The sequence below is a fragment of the Notamacropus eugenii genome, chromosome 1 (assembly GCF_028372415.1).
Source record: "Notamacropus eugenii isolate mMacEug1 chromosome 1, mMacEug1.pri_v2, whole genome shotgun sequence".
Lineage (NCBI taxonomy): Eukaryota > Metazoa > Chordata > Mammalia > Diprotodontia > Macropodidae > Notamacropus > Notamacropus eugenii.
The window spans coordinates 101,740,210-101,761,072 of record NC_092872.1 but is presented as its reverse complement, the minus strand read 5'-3'; the positions used below and the strand labels follow the sequence as shown (position 1 = coordinate 101,761,072).

The 20,863-nt window shown below is 40.2% G+C and overlaps 1 protein-coding gene across 1 annotated transcript; it reads left to right on the top strand.

Annotated features, from left to right (window-relative positions):
• The first annotated feature begins 11,884 nt into the window (after positions 1-11,884).
• Positions 11,885-17,105, top strand: TMEM252 (transmembrane protein 252). The gene is made up of 2 exons (XM_072611017.1): positions 11,885-12,275; positions 15,611-17,105. The coding sequence occupies exons 1-2, from the start codon at positions 11,998-12,000 to the stop codon at positions 15,885-15,887; spliced, it is 555 nt and encodes a 184-aa protein (XP_072467118.1). The 5' UTR covers positions 11,885-11,997; the 3' UTR covers positions 15,888-17,105.
• The last annotated feature ends 3,758 nt before the right edge of the window (positions 17,106-20,863 follow it).

The following is a 20,863-nucleotide window of genomic DNA, read 5'->3' as shown; positions in this document are numbered from 1 at the left end:
GTCAAATTTTCTATTCAGCTCTGGTCTTTTCATCAAGAATGCTTGAAAGTCCTTTATTTCATTGAATGACCATTTTTTCCCCAGAATCATTATACTCAGTTTTGCTGGGTAGGTGATTCTTGGTTTTAATCCTAGTTCCTTTGATTTCTGGAATATCATACTCCAGGTCCTTTGATCCCTTAATGTAGAAGTTGCTAGACCTTGTGTTATCCTGATTGTATTTCCACAATGCTCAAATGGTTTCTTTCTGGCTGCTTGCAATATTTTCTCCTTGACCTGAGAACTCTGGAATTTGGCTACAATATTCATAGGAGTTTTTCTTTTTGGATCTCTTTCAGGAGGTAATTGGTGGATTTTTTTCAATATTTATTTTACCCTCTGGTTATAGAATATCAAGGCAGTTTTCCTTGATAATTTCATGAAGGATCATATCTAGGCTCTTTTTTTGATCATGGCTTTCAGGTAGTCCCATAATTTTTAAATTGTCTCTCCTGGATCTATTTTCCAGGTCAGTTGTTTTTCCAATGAGATATTTCACATTATCTTCTATTTTTTCATTCTTTTGGTTTTGTTTTGTGATTTCTTGGTTTCTCATAAAGTCATTAGCTTCCATCTGCTCCATTCTAATTTTTAAAGAACTATTTTCTTCATTGAGCTTTTGAACCTCCTTTTCCATTTGGATAATTCTGCTTTTTAAAGCATTCTATTGGCTTATTGGGCCTCTCTTGCCATTTGAGTTAGTCTATTTTTTTAAAGGTGTTATTTTCTTCAGTATTTTTTTGGATCTCCTTTAGCAAACTGTTGACTCACTTTTCATGATTTTCTTGAATCACTCTCATTTTTCTTCCCAATTTTTCCTCCACTTCTCTTACCTGATTTTCAAAATCCTCTGTGAACTCTTCCATGGCCTGAGACCATTGCATATTTACTTTGGAGATTTTGGATGCAGAAGCCTTGACTTTTAGGTCTTCCTCTGATGGTATGCGTTGTTCTTCCTCATTCAAAAGAATGGAAGAAAATACTTGTTCACCAAGAAAGTAACCTTTTATAGTCTTATTTTTTTTCTCTTTTTGGGTCACTTTCCCCAGCCAGTTACTTGACTTTTGAGTCTTTTGTCAAGAGGAGGATATACTCTGGGAACCTGTAAGTTCTCAGTTCCCCCAAGGTAGCACAATCAGGGAGAGGAATTTATTCCTTTCCTGGCCTGAGCTTTGGTCTGGGAGCTACCACAAGCTTTTCTGCCCAGGATTTATGAATAGAATTCCCTCTCCAGAGCCTCCACCAGCCAGTGCTCCTCCTCACCCCAGGACCACCACTCAGGGCTGAGTCCCAGATCAGCAGCTCAATTCCCCCAGGATCTTTAGGCTGAGGGCTCCAAAAATGGATGCCGTTGCTGCCACCTGAGGCCAGAGTTAGAGGAGGACCCTGCTCCCTTCTCACCCAGATGAAAGAGTTTTCTCACTGATCTTTGAAGCTGTCTTTGGCATTTGTAGATTGAGGGATCTGGGAACTGCAGCTGCTGAAACCTGCTCCAGTCCTGTCCCTGCTATGCCACATGGCCAAGGCTGGGCTGCACTCCACTCTGAGCCCAGTGCAATAGACCTTTCCTGTTGGCCTTTCAGGTTGCCTTGGGCTGGAAATCTCTTTCACTCTGTGGTTTTGTTGCTTCTGCTGCTCTAGAATTTTTTTAGAGTCATTTTTTCCAGGTATATAATGGGCTGTGGGGGGAGAGCTCCTACAGGTCATCCCTCCACTCTGTGATCTTGGCACTGCCCCTGAGGCCTGATTTTTGATGAACTTTTATCCTAACTACCAATGGACTTATACCTGAAGGTTACTATTGAAGGTCATTCTGTGGTCCTTGATATATCACTGCTAGGCTGACTGCAAAACCCAATGTGGACTCTGATTCCTGGAGTAGGTAACTTGCTCTTATGACTTTAGATCCTCATGAGGTCACATTCGCCAGTCCCTTTACCTAAATTCAAAGAATAAATGACAAGCAAGCAAAGAACCCAAGCCTATATCCATAGGTCATATATCTGCCTCAGTAGGGAGAAGGCTCACATTTTCTGCCCTTTATCAAATGCCATAAGCAGAGGAGTCAGATCAGGAGAGGGCAGATGGAAGGAAAAACTGAGAAGGACTAAGGTCTTTTGATGATACTCTTTCATTTTGGCTACACAACTAATCAAAAAGGCTTTTTTGATAATGGACCAGAACCAGTTACAATATATCTATGTATCTTCCAGTGCCTCTCTCCAAGGCTCTTCCATCACCCATTCTCAAAATTCTTCCAGAAGCAGGCTCCACAGCCTCTCTATGTAGGGAGATACCACCAGAAGCACCCAGTACATGAACCAGTCCCTGTTACATAACGAGTAGGTGGCAAAACCATGATGGGAGAGCTGCTCCCCAGATTCCCAATCTGGTGTTCTTTCCATTGTGCTGCCTCCCAGGAGTCCGACATGTTTCCTTGTGATTCTTGATTGCCATAACTTTAGCTTTGACTGTGAAATTTGGACACAGAAATTAGCTACTGAAAAGAAGAGAATGATATTTAATCTTAAACCCTATTTGTTGGTTAATCATTGTCATTCAGTTGTTCAGTTGTGTCTGACTCTTTGTGATGCCATGAATCATACTGCCCATGGGTTTTTCTTGGCAGAAATACTGGAGTGGTTTGCCATTTCATTCTCCAGTGGACTAAGTTAAACAGAGGTTAAGTGACTTGCCCAAGGTCACACAGCAAGGTAAAGTGTTTGAGGCCAAATTTAAACTTTGGTTTCCCTAACTCTGGGCCCAGTGACCACTGAGCCACCTTGTACCTTGGTTAGTAGCTACTCAAATTTGTGCCTCAGCTCTGGGTATGCAAATTCTAGATTATGGAGAGTCTAGACTTTCTGCTTTGATTCCAAGTATCCTAAATAAGATTGATCTTTTTCCAGTAGCTAAATGACTGGAGAATGGGGGGAGTTAGGTGAGTTCCCATTTAGTTCCAGATTGAGGTATCTAGTTCATTCTAGAGAAGAAACAACCTTCTGTTTAGTACCCAGTTATATCCCAATATCCCAGTCTTCTTATCTCCTATGGCTTTGTGTTAATTCAGAAGTGGACAAGACTTCCCAGAAGAGCTCTAAGACATATAAGTAAATGATTTATCATGTAATATTATCCATTACAGTTACCTATAAATATCTTTTCTTCCTTTTGAAGAAAGGAAACTATATGGCATTATAGATTATTTTTACCTTAGTGCAGTGTTTTGCTCAGTGGGTGTTTAAAAGTGCTTGAGAAGTGAATTGCTTTGTAAATACTTCTAGTTTCCTATAGAAGCAGCCCCCACAGTAGGGCTCCCTGAACATGAAGCTAGACCATATCACCTCAGGTATTTACTAGTTGTAGGACTTTAAGTAAGTGATATCTAAGCCTTACTTACTGCATCTGTACAATGGAGATAAAAATTGCTCCTACCTCATAAGGTTGCTGTAAAAGTCAAATGAGAGAATATATGTGAAGAGCTTTGAAGACTTTGAAGCAATATAATTTGTTGTTCATGCATTCAGTGGTGTCCAATTCTTTGTGATCCCATGAACCATACATAGCACACCAAGCTCTTCTCTCCTCTCTCCAAAAGTTTGTCCAAACTCATCTTCATTACTTTCATGACACTATCTATCCCCCTCATCCTCTGCCAACCCCTTCTCCTAGCGCTTTCAATCTTTCCCAACTTCAGAATCTTTTTCCAATGACTTCTGTCTTCTCATTGTGTGGTCAAAGTATATAAAATTCAGCTTCACCAATATATATGTGTGAGATATTATTATTTTCTTTTTGATGAGGTTCAACTAAAAATGGTTCCTAGAGGTCATGGCAATTATTCTTTCATATTTAATGTTCTATGAACTATTTATTGTGCAAGTGAATCAAATAACTCCTCTTTGTAGGTGAATAAAATATTAAGATGTAAAATTGTGATCCCCTAAAGGGGGCTAACCCCAAGCATCCTTGATACAACTGTAGTAGCAGATAGGACAACAAGAACTCTATGGTACAGCGAGAGTGCTGCACCAATGATACTATCCATGTGAGCTCGGACAAGTCACTTAACATCTCCAGGCCTCAATTTCCTTATCTAGAAAATGAGTAAATTAGACTAGATGGTGTTTGATATTGCTTCTGACTCTGAGTCTATTTATGACATTCGTTTCCAAATGATTTTTATTTCCTCTCCTAGGCTTCTCTATTATGAAAAGTGTCCCCTGAAGCTTGAAAATTATACATATTTGTTATGATAATATCTTTCAAAAAGCATTATTCTTATATTTTTCCCGATCACATTTTATGCTCAGGCAATTGGGGACAACAGTTCAGTCTTACATAAGGATCCATTTTCCACAGAGTTTATTGAAGTCCATATGGGGATTTTTTGTCTGTCAATAATGAAAACAAGTGAGCTTCTATTGTATAATTCTAGTCATGTCATGTCTTACAAGGCACTCGGTAGGTATTCAATGATTACAACCTTCAGTGTTATGTCACACAGTTTCGACAGTTTCTTTGCATTGATCACTAAATCCAGGCTCTTTAAAGATAAACCCTTTGAAATTTCTGTCGGCAATGATGTGGTACTGACGTTTGTTTTCACAAGCAAATCTCCATGGCTGATATTTCTTCAACACTTCTTTGCTGACATATTGTTCACTGAGCTAATGTGGATAGCTCTCCTGGGTCACCTTTTCTATTCCAATCTTCTATCTTAGTCATATCCTAAGTTTCACCCTCAAGTAAACCACTTTCAGTTACATTGGAGATATCCAATAGTGTGGACTCTAACCAGTGTTGACTATTCCTCGGTGAAAGCACATCTGTTATTTTTCCCAAAAGTTATTTTCATAGGTTTTTAAACTTATTTATCATGTGCTCTAAGGATGTCCATCAATCTTCCTCTTTTTGGTAAGGAAGTATTCATTTTTCTATAACTGTCTCTTTGTTTCCTTAATATTTATGGGGTTTTTTTTAACTAGGATATTTTCCCTAGCTATTCAAAATGCAACAAAATAAAGAGGAGAAGAGGGAGCAACAGCGGCGTGGACAGGAGGGAGTAGGATCAGTGGCCCATGAACTCTCAAGTGTGAAAAGGTAACCCTGGAATCAATCAGTAATCATGCTATCCAACACCTCACATGCTTATGTACTCTTTTCCACCAAAGTCTCACTTTTTAAACTGAAGTCTTGTGAAATCAGGTCATACTGTTCCTCCCCTTGGCCCTGTGCCTCTGTTGGGTTGCAATCTCTCCACACTGTGTTTCAAAATCTCCCCATATTTCAGGCAAATGGAGGGGAAGTCTTTCTGTTTTCCAAGGAAGAGTAAAAGTCGTAGTAACTCTAGCAAGTAAAAACCAGAATGTACCAGAAAGCCAGAAACTTTGAGTAAGGCAGATTGATCCAGGAGGGGTTGAGCCTCTGACATGGGTAGATGAATGGAACAGTAACTGGAGTTGTGTAGTCTCTCAAATCCCGAGCTTTTGCCAGAAGCTTAAGCCAGTTACTCAACATTTATTGATTCCAAAGGAATAGTGGTGTTGAAAGTTTTAAAGTGGTTTGGTTGCTCCTGCCCCAAGCTTTTAACATCTCTCTATTCCCAACAACAAGAGTAAGAAGTACTTTGTACTTGTTCTGTGGGGCAGCTAGGTGCAGCAGTGGATGGAGTGGGTTGGGCCTGGAATCAGGAAGATTTATTTCCTATTTTCAAATACGGTCTCAGACACTTACTAGCTGTGTGACCCTGGGCAAATCACGTAAGCCTGTTTACCTCAGGTTTTTCAACTGTAAAATGAGTTGGAGAAGGAGATGGCAAACCACTCCAGTATCTCTACCAAGAAAACCCCAAATAGGGTCCCAAAGAGGCAGGACTGAAAATGACTGGACAATGAAAATTTGTTCTGCATGTATTTTGTACATGTACATGTTACCCTCCATAGAATGCAAACTCCTTCAAAGCACGGACAGTTTGATTTATGCCTCCATTTCCCATCACTATATCTTTGTACTATCACTGATACCTTGAATGAGCTTTCTGTTGGAAAGTTTTGTTCCCTCCAAAATTCTACTCAAGTTCTGTTTCTCTAAGAAGCCTTCCTTGGTGCTCTAGCTGCCGGTGTGCTCTCCTGCATCACCAGATGTACCTTGCATTTATTTTACAAATACTTGATATATGAACATGCAGCCTTCCCTGACAGAATATAAGCTTCTTGAGGGCAGGGATTTTTGTTTTTGTTTTTGTAGCCCCAGGGCCTTGTACAGTGTCTGGTGTACAGTAGACACTTAATAAAAGGGTGTGTGTGGATAGACTAAGCAAACAATTCCACAGCTAAGCTATTGCTTACAAGGTACATAAACCTCTCTCTAGGGCTGGAATTCACAAACTGGAATAGCCATTTTTTTTCCCTGGGTGAATCCTCCCAGAATTACCATTTAAGGAGGGGCATCTAGGCCAGCCTAGTTCACTTTTTCTCCAGGCTATACTCTAGTCTTTCTCTAACATGCTCTACCCCCTAACACTGGATGCCTTTGTTCCCCATTCCACCATTCAGCTTCCTTTTTTTGTATTGTCTTCCTCTGTTAGGATGAAAGTTCTCTGAAGGCAGAGAAAGTCTTTCTTCTTGCTTATATACTGTATTTGTAATTGCTTGTATTTGTATTAACTCTCAGCAGTTAACATACAAGTCCTGGAATACAGTAAGAACCGAACACACGGCTGTTGACTGATTTACACTAATGCCTAGTGCCAATGCAAAAAAAAAATTTTTTTTGATCTGAATTCACGAATTCAACAATTATTTATTAAATCTCAACCATGTTTCAGGTACTTCATAAGGCATGCAGGATTCAAAGATAAAAATTAATTAGTCTCTCTGTTTAAGGAGCTTATATTCTGCTGGGAGAAAGCAGCATATACACAGAGAAGTCAGTACAAAATATGAACAAAGTATTTTGAGGGGGTGCCTAACAACTGGGGGGATAGGAGCTAATTATTCAGGTGGTGAGGAGGGAGCACAACTGAAGCATGTGTAAAGACAAAGAGGTGAGAAATTGAATGTCATGTATGGGGACAGGACAATAGGCCAGAGAATATATAACATACACACATAATACATATATATATACACACACATATACATACATATGTATGTATATACATTTATACACATATCTATACATATATATTTATACACATACACATATATGCATATACATGTATATGTGTGTGTGTGTGTATATATATATATATATATGTATAAAATGAAATCAATCTGGAAAGATAAATTGGAGCCAGATTGTGAAGGTCATTAAACACCAAATGGAGAAGTTTGCATTTTTAATTTGGAATAATAGAGAGCCACTGTTGTTTCTAGACTAAGTGACCAGTATGTTAGGAATATCAATAGGTAATATTAGTAGATTAGGAATACCAGTTCCAGTATCAGATAAAGAGTTTAGTCAATTGAGAAAAGGCAGGATGGAAGAAGATGCTGCCAGTACTGAACACAGTTCACAGTCCAAGGTCCAAATCCCCAAAAAGACAAGATAGCAGCTTGTACAAGTCCAAAGAGAAGGTAATCAGCAGACATTTGAATTGGCAAGTGGTCAGCACCTTGGACAGCCAACCACAGGTTCCAAGAGCCCCAGTCCCTGGGACACTGAGGTTTAGGGACATCAGCAATTGGGAAGTTGGGAGGTGAGACTGGAGCCCACGGTTCTACAGAATTAGGGAATTTGGGTGCATTGAGAGATACAGCTACAATGTGTCTAGAATAAAACTCAGTTACTGGGGGATCAGGGAACAGAGGAGGATATTCAGTCCCTGTAGAAAAGGTAGGAACATAGTCAGTAGAGAATTAGGACACAGAGATCATGATGACACCAGGAGCAAACCTGACTCCATACCAAACCTGGGAGTCTGGCACAAGGCACCATATGAGTCTCTTGCCTCTAAGCCCAGAATTTGCCCTAGATGTTAGAATGTCGAATAGGTCCACTCTTAGAAGAATATTAATGACAGTTCATGTTTATATGACAATAGTGCTGTCCATAAGTGTCTTATGGCATGATCAGAATCATGCAGTGTGTCAGACCTGTTAATAAATTCATTTGAAGGATGAGAAAACTGAGGCTCAAAGAGGTGAGAACAAAGTGCTCCACTTCCAATGGATACTATGAAATGGAATGAAATTCAGTTTCTAAAATATTTTCAGCTTTCAGGGAAGAGAGCTCTATATGGCTCAACACTTTGTAGGCCTTGGCAGATAAACAAGGCATTAGTTTACAGTTTTCATAGTATTTTGTAAGACTTTGTCTGAGGATACAATTTCATAGTAGATGTTAAGATTTTACAAAGGCTCCACATATTTGTAATTTTTCTAAGTTATCAAAAATTGATGTCTCCCCAGAGTCTGCAATGAACATGTGTAACTGTGAAAGAAAGTGCACTGAGCAAGAAGTCAATCAATCACGTATTTAAGTGTCTACTATGTGTTTGGCACCAGGCTACACTGTGCCACTCAGAGATACAATTACAAAGAAGGAAACAATCCCCACTTGCCCAAAGTTTACATATGCTTGTTAATTGATTGACTCAGAAGGCCTCTGTTATTCAAGTTGGAGCTCTGCCACATCCAGGGACCCTGGACAAGTCCCATCACCTCAATGAGCCAAATAGTCCCTGGGGCAGCTAGGTGGTGAAGTGGATAGAGCACCAGTGCAGGAATCAGGAGGACCTGAATTCAAATCTCACCTCAGATACTTGACACTCACTAACTGTGTGACCTTGGACAAGTCATTTAAGCCCAATTGCCTCATCCTGGGTAATCTTCAGTCATCCTGATGAATATCTGGTCTCTGGATTCAGATGGCTCTGGAGGAGAAGTGAGGCTGGTGACCTGCACAGTCCTCCCTCACTCAAAACAAAGTCAAGTGCAAGTCATGTCATTATTTCTCTGATGGCATGGTCTTCTTCAGCAAAGAAGGACAAACACACACACACCCCGGGGAATTAAGATACTCCATGGAAATCGGACTCTATGGTTTCTGAGCTCCCCTTTACCTCCCACATACTATTATCATTAATATACTGTTGCTACTGCTTAGACCTAGGCTTTCTGGAATTTATCCTTGGACCACAGATACAGTAGAATTAAAGAATCAAGCTTAATGTTGTTGGATCCCTGGAGCCCAAGTTTAAAATATAGTATGTTATAGTAGGTTCAGAAATATTTGACTATAACTAAAAACAAACCAACCAACCAACAACCAGGGGTAAGCCTATGTCTTTTACAAATTTGTCACTATTTTCCCCTTTGGTATAGCCCAGTGATGTCATTGGTATAGGGAACGGGTATAGGGGATTCCACAGGTGTAACTCTATCAATGTTCTTCAACTTACAGTCTTATGGTTTCCTGAGGTATTGAGAAATTAATTTACTTTCCCAGGGTCTCACAGCCAGAACGACAAAGGCAGGGCTCAAATGAGTCTTCTTAGACATTATGCAATATTGTCTCAGAGTGTGAATCAAATAAAAATATAATATTTCAGTTCAGTTCCTTAGAGAAAAGAAGTACTATATATCTGGGTTGGGTTTTGTTTGACTAACCTCATTCTTCTGGATCAAAAAGGAAACTGGAAATAAAATATTTGGGGGAGGAAAAAACCAAGAGCTTATTCATGGATGCATTCATTCATTCAAACAAATGCTTCTGGAGTGCCTAGGATGTGCAAGGATCCTGTAGCCTTGAGGGGTACAAATATGAATACAACATCATGTATGCATTCTACAATTTCCACCTGCTAGGGTACCATGATCTCCAGAGCAGGCATACATAAGAGAATAAGGAAGGGCTAAGAAGATATTAAGGATGGTCAGCTTTTGCTGACCCTGAGACAGAATTACTATTACCCCAATTTATTTTTTTTTCCAAGACCTCAGGGAAGTTAAAACACAGATCAAAATAGGACTGCTCCAGTGCCACATAAAATGTAGATATGCGCATAAATACAGAGGAATAGTTGATGGATCAGGAAACACCAGAAAATAAAGACCTTCATTCCTCTCCTATAAAGTTGACTCACCGGACTTTCTTGCCCTGTCTATTTCCAACACACATAGTTGTCCTTGTACAGTCCAGTGGACCAGCCTAACCATCAATCCAGAAACCAAGGCTTTTCTTGCTTTTATACGCTACTTACAAACAGTCTCAAAGGGATAAGAAAGTCAATCATCTTTGTTAATTTAATGCTATTGGAGGAAGTGGTTGCCCTCCTGCCCAATTGCCCAGTTATTCTGCTTCCTTCTGAGTTGTTTGGGGTAGCACAAGGTCCCAGAGAATATGGCGTTATTTGTGCTCTGTCCAATGATTCAACGAGTTCAAATCCTGCCTGAGACAGTTACTATCTATATGACCTTGGGCAAGTGACTTAGCCTATGCCTGCTTCGAATTTCCTCAACTGTAAACTTAGGGTGATAATAGCACCTACTTCTCAGAGTTGTGAAAATCAAATAAGATAACATTTATAAAGTGCTCTGCAAGCCTTAAAATGCTCTAAAGAGGCTGTTATATTAAGATCCAGAGAGCACACAAATTTGTCCACAAGTGCTCATAACATGAAAAGGAACAGGACGCTCCTAGGTTCTTGTACTTAATGTTGTATAATTATGTGGGTTCTGCTCCACCATTCCCCCAGTTTCCCAGGTTCTGCCCCAACATCCCCAACTTGACTATAGTTTTCCCCTCCTGCTTGGCAGTCTGAAAGAAGGTAAAATAGAACGTAAGTTTCTTGAGGGCAAACTTGTTTTAGTTTTAGTTTTGTATCTCTGGTGCCCAGCACTTGTTTTTTGACCAGACCTATGTTCCACTAGTGTAGTAAGTTCTCAGTAAGGAACTCCCTCTATAGATGCAGAAAGGTACTTTCTCTGCATACCTAGGGTACTGAGAGGCTTTGTGAGGTGCCACATATCCAGTCATTATATTTCAGAGGCAGGATGTGAACCCATGTTTTCTCTATTCCGTAACCAGCCCTCTATCCACTGTATTGGTAATAACAAGCTCAAATAGAAACATTCCTGTAAGCTTCACGTTGACTTAGAAAATCACAAATTAACATTATCTATGTTGTATTGTATTTTTACTTATTTTGTCAAACATTTCTCCCTTCTATTTTAATCTGATTCAGGACTACTTGGGAGCTTTACAACATGAGTTGGATACCTCTGGAGGATACCAGACGGCCTTTCTATGTGATTTTCATGTAATAGTAATTTAATAAATGCTTACTTGCTGAATAAATGAATGAATGCTTTGAACTGGAATAATGGAAAATGAGGCAGTTTGCCCACATGTTTTATTCACTTAGAACTGTTCTGATATTACAGATTTGGGAGGGGAGAAGAGAAATCCAACAGGGAAGATAACAAGTAATAGAAGTCATAGGGAATGAGGTCCCTCTTAAGTAACAGAGGAAGATGGGAGTGAGTTTTTGCCAAGCCATAAAGAACAGAGCTGACAGAAAAGTGCTGTCTTTTGAGACACTAATGGAAGTATTACCCACAGTGGGAATTAAGAAACCATAAAGAAAAACAGCTCAGGGAAACCAGTGCTCTTTCAACCACAGAACAGGAGAGCCTCCAGGCCAGTAACTGGAATCAGCTAAGCAGAAGGCCCAACTCAGAAGGGCAAAGGGGCTCCCTTGGTGCCTCTCCTTCCTGCATTAAGCAAGGATTGTGTTTATAGGTTAATCCCCAAAGGATATTACTGCTCCTTTCAGTGGTTAATGAATAGCTAATAAGTGCCTGCTTCATTTATTTGTCCAAAGGCCAGTTAGTCCCAGGGTGAATAAAGCCTTGAAATGTGCAGCTAGGAAGGGCTTGTCTTGGAAGTCACCATCTCCCAGGGAGCAGGAGAGGGGAGCAGAAGTGAGAGCTGAGCTCCAGAAGTGAGAGGATGGAGAGACGGAGCATCAATGCCTTTTGCTGCCTCACCCTCTTGACTGGATTCCTGATCACCTGTCTGGGGGCTTTCTTCATATCCATGGGCTCAGGCCCTAACTGCAGGGGTAAACTGATCCTGGCCTATTGTCTTTTGCCTCTGGGGTTCCTCATCCTCTTAAGTGGAATTTTTTGGAGCACCTACCAGCAGGCAAGCCAAAGCAAAGGCATCTTCAACAGGGTGATCAGACAGCATGTTAGGCATGGGGACCTGCAAATTATTACCGTGGACAGGTATGTAGCTGGGGATACCACAGGTATTGCTGATGGCAGGAGATTGGGACAGAGTTACAACAAAATCAAACAGTTGACAAAGTGATAGTGTGGGAAGAGAGACCAAACCTCAGATTTCATTTGTATAGGGAACTCCAGGGGGAGGAAACTCCCTCCACCAATGAAGACTGGCACCGTCTCTGCAATTAAAGTCTTAGAAATTTGCAAGAAGTAGCAAGAAGTTAATTGGTTGGCCCAGACATCAAGTATCTGTCACACCACATCAAAGGCAAGACTTGAGCCCATGGCTTCTTGATTCCAAAACCAGCTCTCTATTCACTAATAAGTGAATGCCAAGTTACCTTTCAGTTAGTGTTGGACTTCCATATGCTCCTCCACAGATGAAAGATTTCATTACCTAGGGGATTCATGTTATACTGGGAGAACTGGGAGCCCCTCCGACAGGGAAAACTGTGACCTAGCAAAAGTTTGTCTCAGAAAGGCCTTTTCTCTATTCTTTTAATGCCCTCCTCTTTCATCCTTCTTCTACTACTTCCTGCTGTCAGGGCTTTTTAGTGTGAATTAGTTTTATGTCTTAAGAATAACTGATATTTCTGTATCTTTAAGGTTTACAAAATATTTTTCATGTTATCTCATTTGTTCCTTATAACTACCCTGTAAGCTAGAAGCTTTGGGAATTGTCATCTTCCTTTTACATCTAGGGAAACTGAGTCTCAAAAGAGGTTCATAGACCAAGCGCTTGAAGGAACCTCCAAGGCCATCTAAACCAAACTCTTCTTTCCATGAGGAAGAAAATAAAGCATAGGACAGTTAAATGATTTTTCCAAGGTCATACAAACAGGAAATATCAGAAGTGAGATCTGAACCTATGTCTTCTAAACCCAGAGGCAGAGGTATTTTTGAGGGATCGATTCTCCTTCTCTCAAAAACTTCTCTAAGATTGTAGAGAAAGTAATTGACAGCAGCCAGATTTGAAGCCTGGTCTTCCTGACTCCAAAGATCCACCATTTCCACTAAACCATGCTGTCCTCTGTTCTCCATGTTTGTTTGTTTGGAAACTAAAAGATAAAAAAAAAACATTTTAAACTGAATCTCCATTAGTAGCATTTCAGATACTTGATGTCTGATTTAGGGGGTTGGGAGGAGTGTAGATATTCTGTTCTGGATGCCGTCTTCTGGGCACCCCCCTCTCCCACCCCACTCATCCCATCAAGAGAAGTACTGTTTGTGCCCAAGCATGAGGCCAGGAGTCACAGATTCTACTCTTCATGGGGAAAAAAAAATGCCCTAAGCATAGACATCTTGGCAAACTCAAGCAGGCTTAGCTATTCAGGCTGTGCTCCAATCAGAGACCTGCACTCCTTTCCACCAAGAGTAAGAGAGGGAAATGATTCTCAGTGCTTTACCCTGGGTGGTAGGTGACCCAGAGGCCTGGGTGAAAATGTTCGAGCTATTTCTGAGTGACGACTGAGGATGCTGTACAGTAGACAGCTCCTTCAGCTAGTTGGCCTTGGGCCTGGTAACATTTGGAGTGGAGTTGTTGGTTACAAATAACAGTTCCTACTCTGTTGTGGTTACAAGACCACAAACACTCATTGTAGGTACTGTCATGGCTAGGTCTATAAATACAAAGCTGAGTACAGTTCCCTCATCTTTCTTGCCCCAGCCCCTTCTCATTCATGACAGAGAAGTCAAGATTCATCACTGAGGAAAATTGGAGGTAGAGATAAAGGATCAAAAATAGCCCGAGAGATTTCTCTTGACCTTTTAAGCTTCTCACTTTTTTTTTTTTTGCCACTCTATGCATTTTTCATATTTTATTTTGCAATGTAGCTGTGGATGCATACGTCCTATGGCAAATGACTTGCCTGAGGCAGGAATTGTCTTTTTTTTTTTTTTGGCATCTCTTGCAAGGCCTAACCCCTAGCTAGGAGCCTTGAATCTAGCAGGTGTTTGATGAATATCTTGTGAATGAATGAAACAACACATCCCTTCCAGCAGGAAATTACATTTGTTGCCAATGAAATATGAGTCACATCTGTCACATCTGTCCCCTAACCAGATACATGATGCCATTTGCAGAATATTGGGTCACTTGCCCTGATAAAGATCTTGTGTAGCTTTTGTCTATATGGTTTTGTAGAACCAAGTGATTTGGGTTATTCCCAGAAGGTTGGTCATTAGTTGATGAATTTCTTCATTCATGGCAATCCATAAAATGGACAAAAATAAAGTTGATTCTTAGTCTTGTGCAGCTCCTTTCACTTCAGTTGAATCACACAGGTCTTGAGCCATGTGCAAAAATCAGTTGAAATGTTACTAATCTTTTTTTTTGCAAATATAAATCATTCTTTTATTTATTTGCTATGACCTGGGTTCTCAAATATCACTCTAAAAAAAACTGAAATGTTAATAATCTTAAAGCATGATTCTTGCCCAACAAATGACAAGTTAACACCCTTGTGACCTGGGGGAGCTGACCCCTACAACCAGGAGAGGGCCTGTATGTTAGGATAATGGAAATATAGAGACAAGATGAGAAGCTGTATTGATTACATTATAAAACCACAAATATACTTCAAGTTAAGGACTTAGTGGAAAAATGGAAAGTGCCTAGAACAATGTGTGGACAGTCAGTCTTGCATCCTACACTTGATATTAATTGATGGTGAAGGTCTAGACCATTTGGCTTCATGAGTTAAAGCAGGGGTCAGCAAACTATAGCCCATGGGCTGAATTTGGGCCCTAGGCCACAGTTTGCTAATTCCTGGGTTGGAGAGCAGTTAATATCAGAGATTGATTGGAATGATGTTATAATCCCAGGTTTATTCTCTGGATTGTTTCATTACTCTTTCAGTTTACTCTAGTGAAAATAGTGCTAGATTTGAAGTCAGAGGACCTGAGTTCAAATTCTACTTGAGATACTTACTTCTTGTGTGCCCTTCAGAAAGACACAACTGCCCTAGGCTTCCATGTCCTTATCTGTAGTATGAGAAGGTTGACCTAGAGAGCTTCTGAGGCTCATTCCAACTCCAGTTCTTTGACTCTATGAACTGGGAATTTAATCTTGATAGGCATCTAAGGAGTTTATGCCACTGACAAAAAGTGAGAACCAGTAGGAGGATGTGGTTAGGTCAGTAGCATCATCTTGGACCAAGTCACATAGATAAGGGAAAGTGTTTTTCTGTGTGTGGTGATAAAAGAGGATGTCTGTTTCAAAATGACTATTTTCTTAGTATGAGTTATGATATGTAGAGCTCAGTGTATTTGATATCAACTGACACAAATATTTTTTGAAAGTATTTTTATGTGTCTATGTGTGCTTTATCAAATAGGCCAAATTTTTATCCTCCATCTTATGAAGACAGCATCAATCCTGAAAAGGAGATCTCTCTGCAGCAGAAAGAGAACTTCAACATTCCCCCGCCCCTATATACTGAGAGCAGCCTAGAATTCATGGATGACACTGACAGCCACAGAGATATTCCACCATCCTATGAAGTTTCAGTGAGAAGCATGTTGACGGCAGAGGCGGCTGGTGCAGTAGTAACAGGAGGAGGAGGAGGTGCAGAGGCAGCAGAGGAGCAAGGCCAAGAATGCCTCAGGCATTAAGAGCTCCCAATCACTTGTGACGCATGTGTACCAAGAGTCAGCTGCTAATAATAAAAATTGTCAAGAGACTTTGGAAGGAAAAACCATGTCAGTTATCCCAAGTTAGAGTTAGTAAAGAAGCAGCCGCATGTGACAGTAGTGGTATTTGAAATGACATGCCAGAACATTCATACAACCCCATGGCAATGGCAGGGTAGACATTGTAGAGACAGGGTTAGCCCTGGATGTGGTCATTTGAGAGGCTTCCCAAGAACTGAAAATGAAGGCACCAACCTTTAGCCTGTAAAAGAGATGTCTGGTAGCTTTGCTTTGCTTGGTTCTTGAGGTCAAGTCCAAAAGGAAGCCATGCAAATCACTCCTTTCTTACTCTTCTCAAGAAAAATGCAAAGGAGTCAGTAAAGACTACTATTGTGACTCTACTTCTTTTACTACCTCTATATCCATAAGAGGGAAAGAAGATAAGAAATTCATTGGTGTTGTTGCGTTCCCAGTGGGGACTGTTTACTGAGTTCAGTAGTTTACCATCTTGTCAGGAAAGCCCAATTCCACCAATGCCATTGCAACAACAAGTTCCATTGGGCTACTGTAATCCATATCTTTTTAGGACTTGATGCAATCCCAAGTCCTGTCAATGTTTAAAAGCATCAAAGATGGGCATTCCTTCTTTTGAATGACCAAAACTCCTGGAAGAGCAGAGAATCATGGGCCTTTGGTTGTTGAGTTGGTAGGCCCTATCAGAGATAGGAAGAAAATACTCAGTGGTTTTGCTGCTTCAAGAGACACTGATATTACTTTCTCCTTTTCTTCGCTGGTAACTTCCCTAGAGGTGGACAAATTGACCTTATTGCCCTTGCAGACTCCCATGCTGGCTCTAACCTTTTCAGCCTTATTATACACTACTCTGTCCTGTACCCTTTGATCCATCTAAATTAATCTTCTTGCTTGGCTCTCCATCTACAGTTTCTGTGCCTTTTTTACTGTCGATCTATTCCATCCCTACTCCAACCACCTCCCTCTACTCCTGGTCATCTCTGGAATCCCTAACTGACTTCATGACTTAGCTCAAACACCGCTGTCTACATGAAGCCTTTTCTAAATCTCTTCTCGTTCCAACTGTGGGTCATTCTTCCCTCCCTTGCCTTGTATTTATTTTTTCATATGGATAAGTGCACATGTTATATCTTTGTACAGAATGTAAATAAACTCCTTAAGAGCAGAGACTGCTTCATTTTTGCATTTCTTTGCATCCTCAGGGCTGAGCCGGTGCCTGGCACGTTGCTGACTCACCCTTGAGCAGTGATTTTCTAATTTCCTTCCCAGTCACTATGAGAGGATTTTTTTTTTATTTCTTCTGATCACCCAAAGGTGGGAGCCTTCAGCTCTCTGCTCCTGGCTTTTCTTCCTTTGTTCTGGAAGAAGGCGGATGACGTCAGGAAGGTGATTTCTTGACTTGCAAATGAATTGGATTTAAGCGAGGCGGAGCTGTGCAGAATCATCAGCCTCATCCTCTCCTCCAGAGTCATTGGACTCCAGTGGTAAGACAAAGGTCAGGATGACTGGTGATGGCCTTCAACGCAGTGGGGGACCTTGGCCTTTTTAAGCTAAGGTCTTTCTCAGGTCTCAGTCTCTAAGGCAATGCCCATTCAGTAATTAAAGTCTAGGTAAGAACTGAGGCCAGATATGGTCTAGTTTGCCTACATAAAAGAATCAGTCTAGTAGAGGAAGATCCTCAGAGTTTGATAACTTTTCCAGGTCAGAGGAGCCTCAGTAGAAAAGTTCTCTCTAAAAAATACAAAGTTAATATCCCATACTTGAGAATTTTTGAGGAGGGTGGGGGAGGGTCAATGAATGAGAAAGGAGAAGTTATTCTATGTAATGTAATAGGAGGCCTTAAGCCTGTGGAAATTTGAGAGAAAGGGAACTGAAACCAAGGTTTTATTTCTCTATTAATTAGAAAGGAATATACAAGGTGTCCCAAAAGTCTTAGTGCTGATTTAAGCTTTAAAGTTTTAAAATGCATTGAGACTTTTGGGACATGCTGTATAATCACAAAACACTATAACAAAATAAATAGCCTCTATAAAACCTTCATTCATAAGATTGAAAAGCTAGCGAGTTAAGTATTTGCATAGCAACGAGAAAATAAATGAGCAGACACTGATTTTACTGCTAACTAGCTGTCTGACCTTAAGAAGGCCAGTCTAGGCATCCATTTCTTCAATGGATTTGTAAAATCATTTATAAATTATTTAATAAAAAATAAAATAGTATATAAAAGAATAAAAAGACTATTCATAAAGATCAGATGGTTTTTAAAGTCCTTTCTAGCTCTAAACTTTTATGATTATAACTGAAGGTGGGAGGGGAAAATAGAGTTGTTATTGGGGGAATCCACCAAAGATAAAACTCTATTCAAAATTGTCCTGAGAGCAGCCCTGTTCCCTTTCTTTCCTCCCTTTGGAAAATGAGGTCCAACAGGGAGAGAAGATCCATTTTTAGGCATGTTTTCCTTCCTTCAAAGACCTAAAGCATAGTCAAGTACTGGGTGGGTGAGGAAGGGGAGAGCTCATTTGCTTTGAAAAGCCTCACCCATAGGGTTAGCTCCGTGGAACTTAGGATAGAGACTGACCCTGGAGTCAGGAGGACCTGAGTTCATTCCATCTCAGATGTTTGACACCTTCTAGCTGTGTGACCCTGGGCAAGTCACTTAACCCCATCGTTTCATTTTTACCTTCATCGCCTCTCCTTCTTGTACATAATACAGTTCCACATGTTAAAATAGGTATTGGTTGACCACCTAACAGTGTGCAGAGATAGAGGCTTGATGTGGATGGGAAGCTAGAGAGAGAGAAAGAGAAAGAAAGAGAGAGACAGAGAGACAGAGAGAGAGAGAGAAAGAGAGAGAGAGAGAGAATTTCTGAGCACTTTGGGAAAGATTAACTTGGTCCCTCTGAGAAGGCTCTGAACACTGGGAGAGCAGAATGAGGGCAAAGGGTGGGAGATGAGCCCAGAAGAGGGGTAGAAGACACCACAACTGAGGGCCTAGAGTCTTGGAGCGGTAAAGTACGCTGAAAATCATCTCTGGTGGGTGCTTGCTGATGTCTAGCCTGCCAGGTAAGCGTGGAGCATCATAACTGACAAATCCAAACACCGACCAGTTAGAATGCCCTTAGAATGCATGTAGGATTCAGCGAAATCACAAATGTGTGTCATCACAAATCAGACTGAGGAAGCTAACTGAGTAGTGCATGGAGGGCCAGACCTGGATTCAAAAAGTCTTAGATACTTACTAACTGTGTGGACACTGAGCAAGTCATTTAACCTCTGTCTACTTCAGTTTCTTTAACTGTAAAATGGGGATAATAGCACTTTCTAGGATTGTTGTGAGGATCAAATGTGATATTTGTAAAGTGCCTCACTGAATGGGACATAGGAAGCACTTAATAAATACATTTCCTTTCTATATAGCTCTTCTTGCATCTTCTATAGCAAACCTATCATTTTATATATATATATATATATATATATATATATATATATACATACATATATGTATATGTAAAATAAAATAAAATTTCCTATTTATCAATTTAACCCAGTGGTTCTTAACCTTGGATCCATCAACTTGCTGTTTTTTAATATTTTGATACCTGTATTTCAATAAAATTGAAATTATATTGAACCCTCTGTAATATATTTTATACATCTAAAAACATTTTTCTGAGGAAGGCTTCCATCTTTGGACTGCCAAAGGGGTCTAGGGGACACACACAAAAACATACACACACACACACACACACACACACGCATGCACACACATTAAGAACTCCTGATCTAATCATATCTTTTCTTTTTCTCTACTGCTTTGTTCCTGCTCTCATTTTTCTAAGGTGGATTATCTAAAAACATTTCCTCTACAGTTCATGTACATTTGCTGACTTGGACAAATTGTGATGTAGTAGAAAATACTGGATTTTCTTCTCTAGCTCATTTTACCAATGAGGAAACTGAGGTAAGTTAGGTAAGCTCTCCTAGCCAAGATTCCATCTACCACAATAGAAGATTGGATCTGATCACTTAACTTATCTGATAATTTCCCATCTGGCTCTAAATCTATGAGCCTATGAAGCTCTATTTTTATTGAAATTAAGCCAGAATTCATATTTGCAATTGTTGGGTATTTTTGTACTGCTATGAGCTATTTAGAACTAATGGAAAGTTTGGTTTACATAAGACCAGTTTAAATCAGGAATCATCTCTTTATGGTAATAAATTTTATACTGAAGCAGAAGGCATCGCTCTCTCTTTAGAATGAGGAGAATCAGTTTTAGGACTAGCAGTTTAGTCCTGGTCTCCTTGTGAAACTAGAATAACATTCAAGGGATTGAGCCTGTAGGATGCAGTGGAATGAGCAGCAATATGGAGTAAGAGGACCTACAGAGGCAGCCAGTGGCCCAGTGGACAGAACAATAGGCCTAGAGTTAGGAAGACTTTGAGTTCAAATTCCACCTCAGAACTATAGTAAACAATGCATAGGGCAGTTGTGGAAAAAGCACTGAAACTGGAAGATTGGAACTTGAATCCCAACTTTGCTACTTACTAGTTACATAAACTTGGGCAAGGAAGAGGACCTTTCCAGGGCCAGTTTCCTCCTTCGTATGATGATGAAATTGTACTAAATCATCTCTAAGGTCTCCTTCTACTCTAAATTCTAGGATCCAATGAATTTAATGTACAGAGTCAGACTTATTCTGCTTACCTCTGGAGGACAGGATCAGGAATGATGGGTAAGAGTTGAGAGACATATTTGGATTTGATGTAAAGACAGACATCTAAGTACTAGAGCTATCCCAAAGTAGTATGAGCAGCTGGAGGGTAGTAGGTTCTCCCTAAATGGAGATTTCCAAGAGGACGTGGGATGACTACAGTACATCTATAATACTAGAAGACAGAAGTTTGTTTATGTTCCCTCCTCA

What these genes read in the sequence shown, in the direction of transcription:
- TMEM252 (XM_072611017.1), top strand. Translation starts at nt 11,998, where the DNA reads ATGGAGAGACGGAGCATCAATGCCTTTTGCTGCCTCACCCTCTTGACT. An exon ending in CAAATTATTACCGTGGACAG is followed by an intron (nt 12,276 to 15,610) that starts GTATGTAGCTGG and finishes TTTATCAAATAG; the next exon opens with GCCAAATTTTTATCCTCCAT.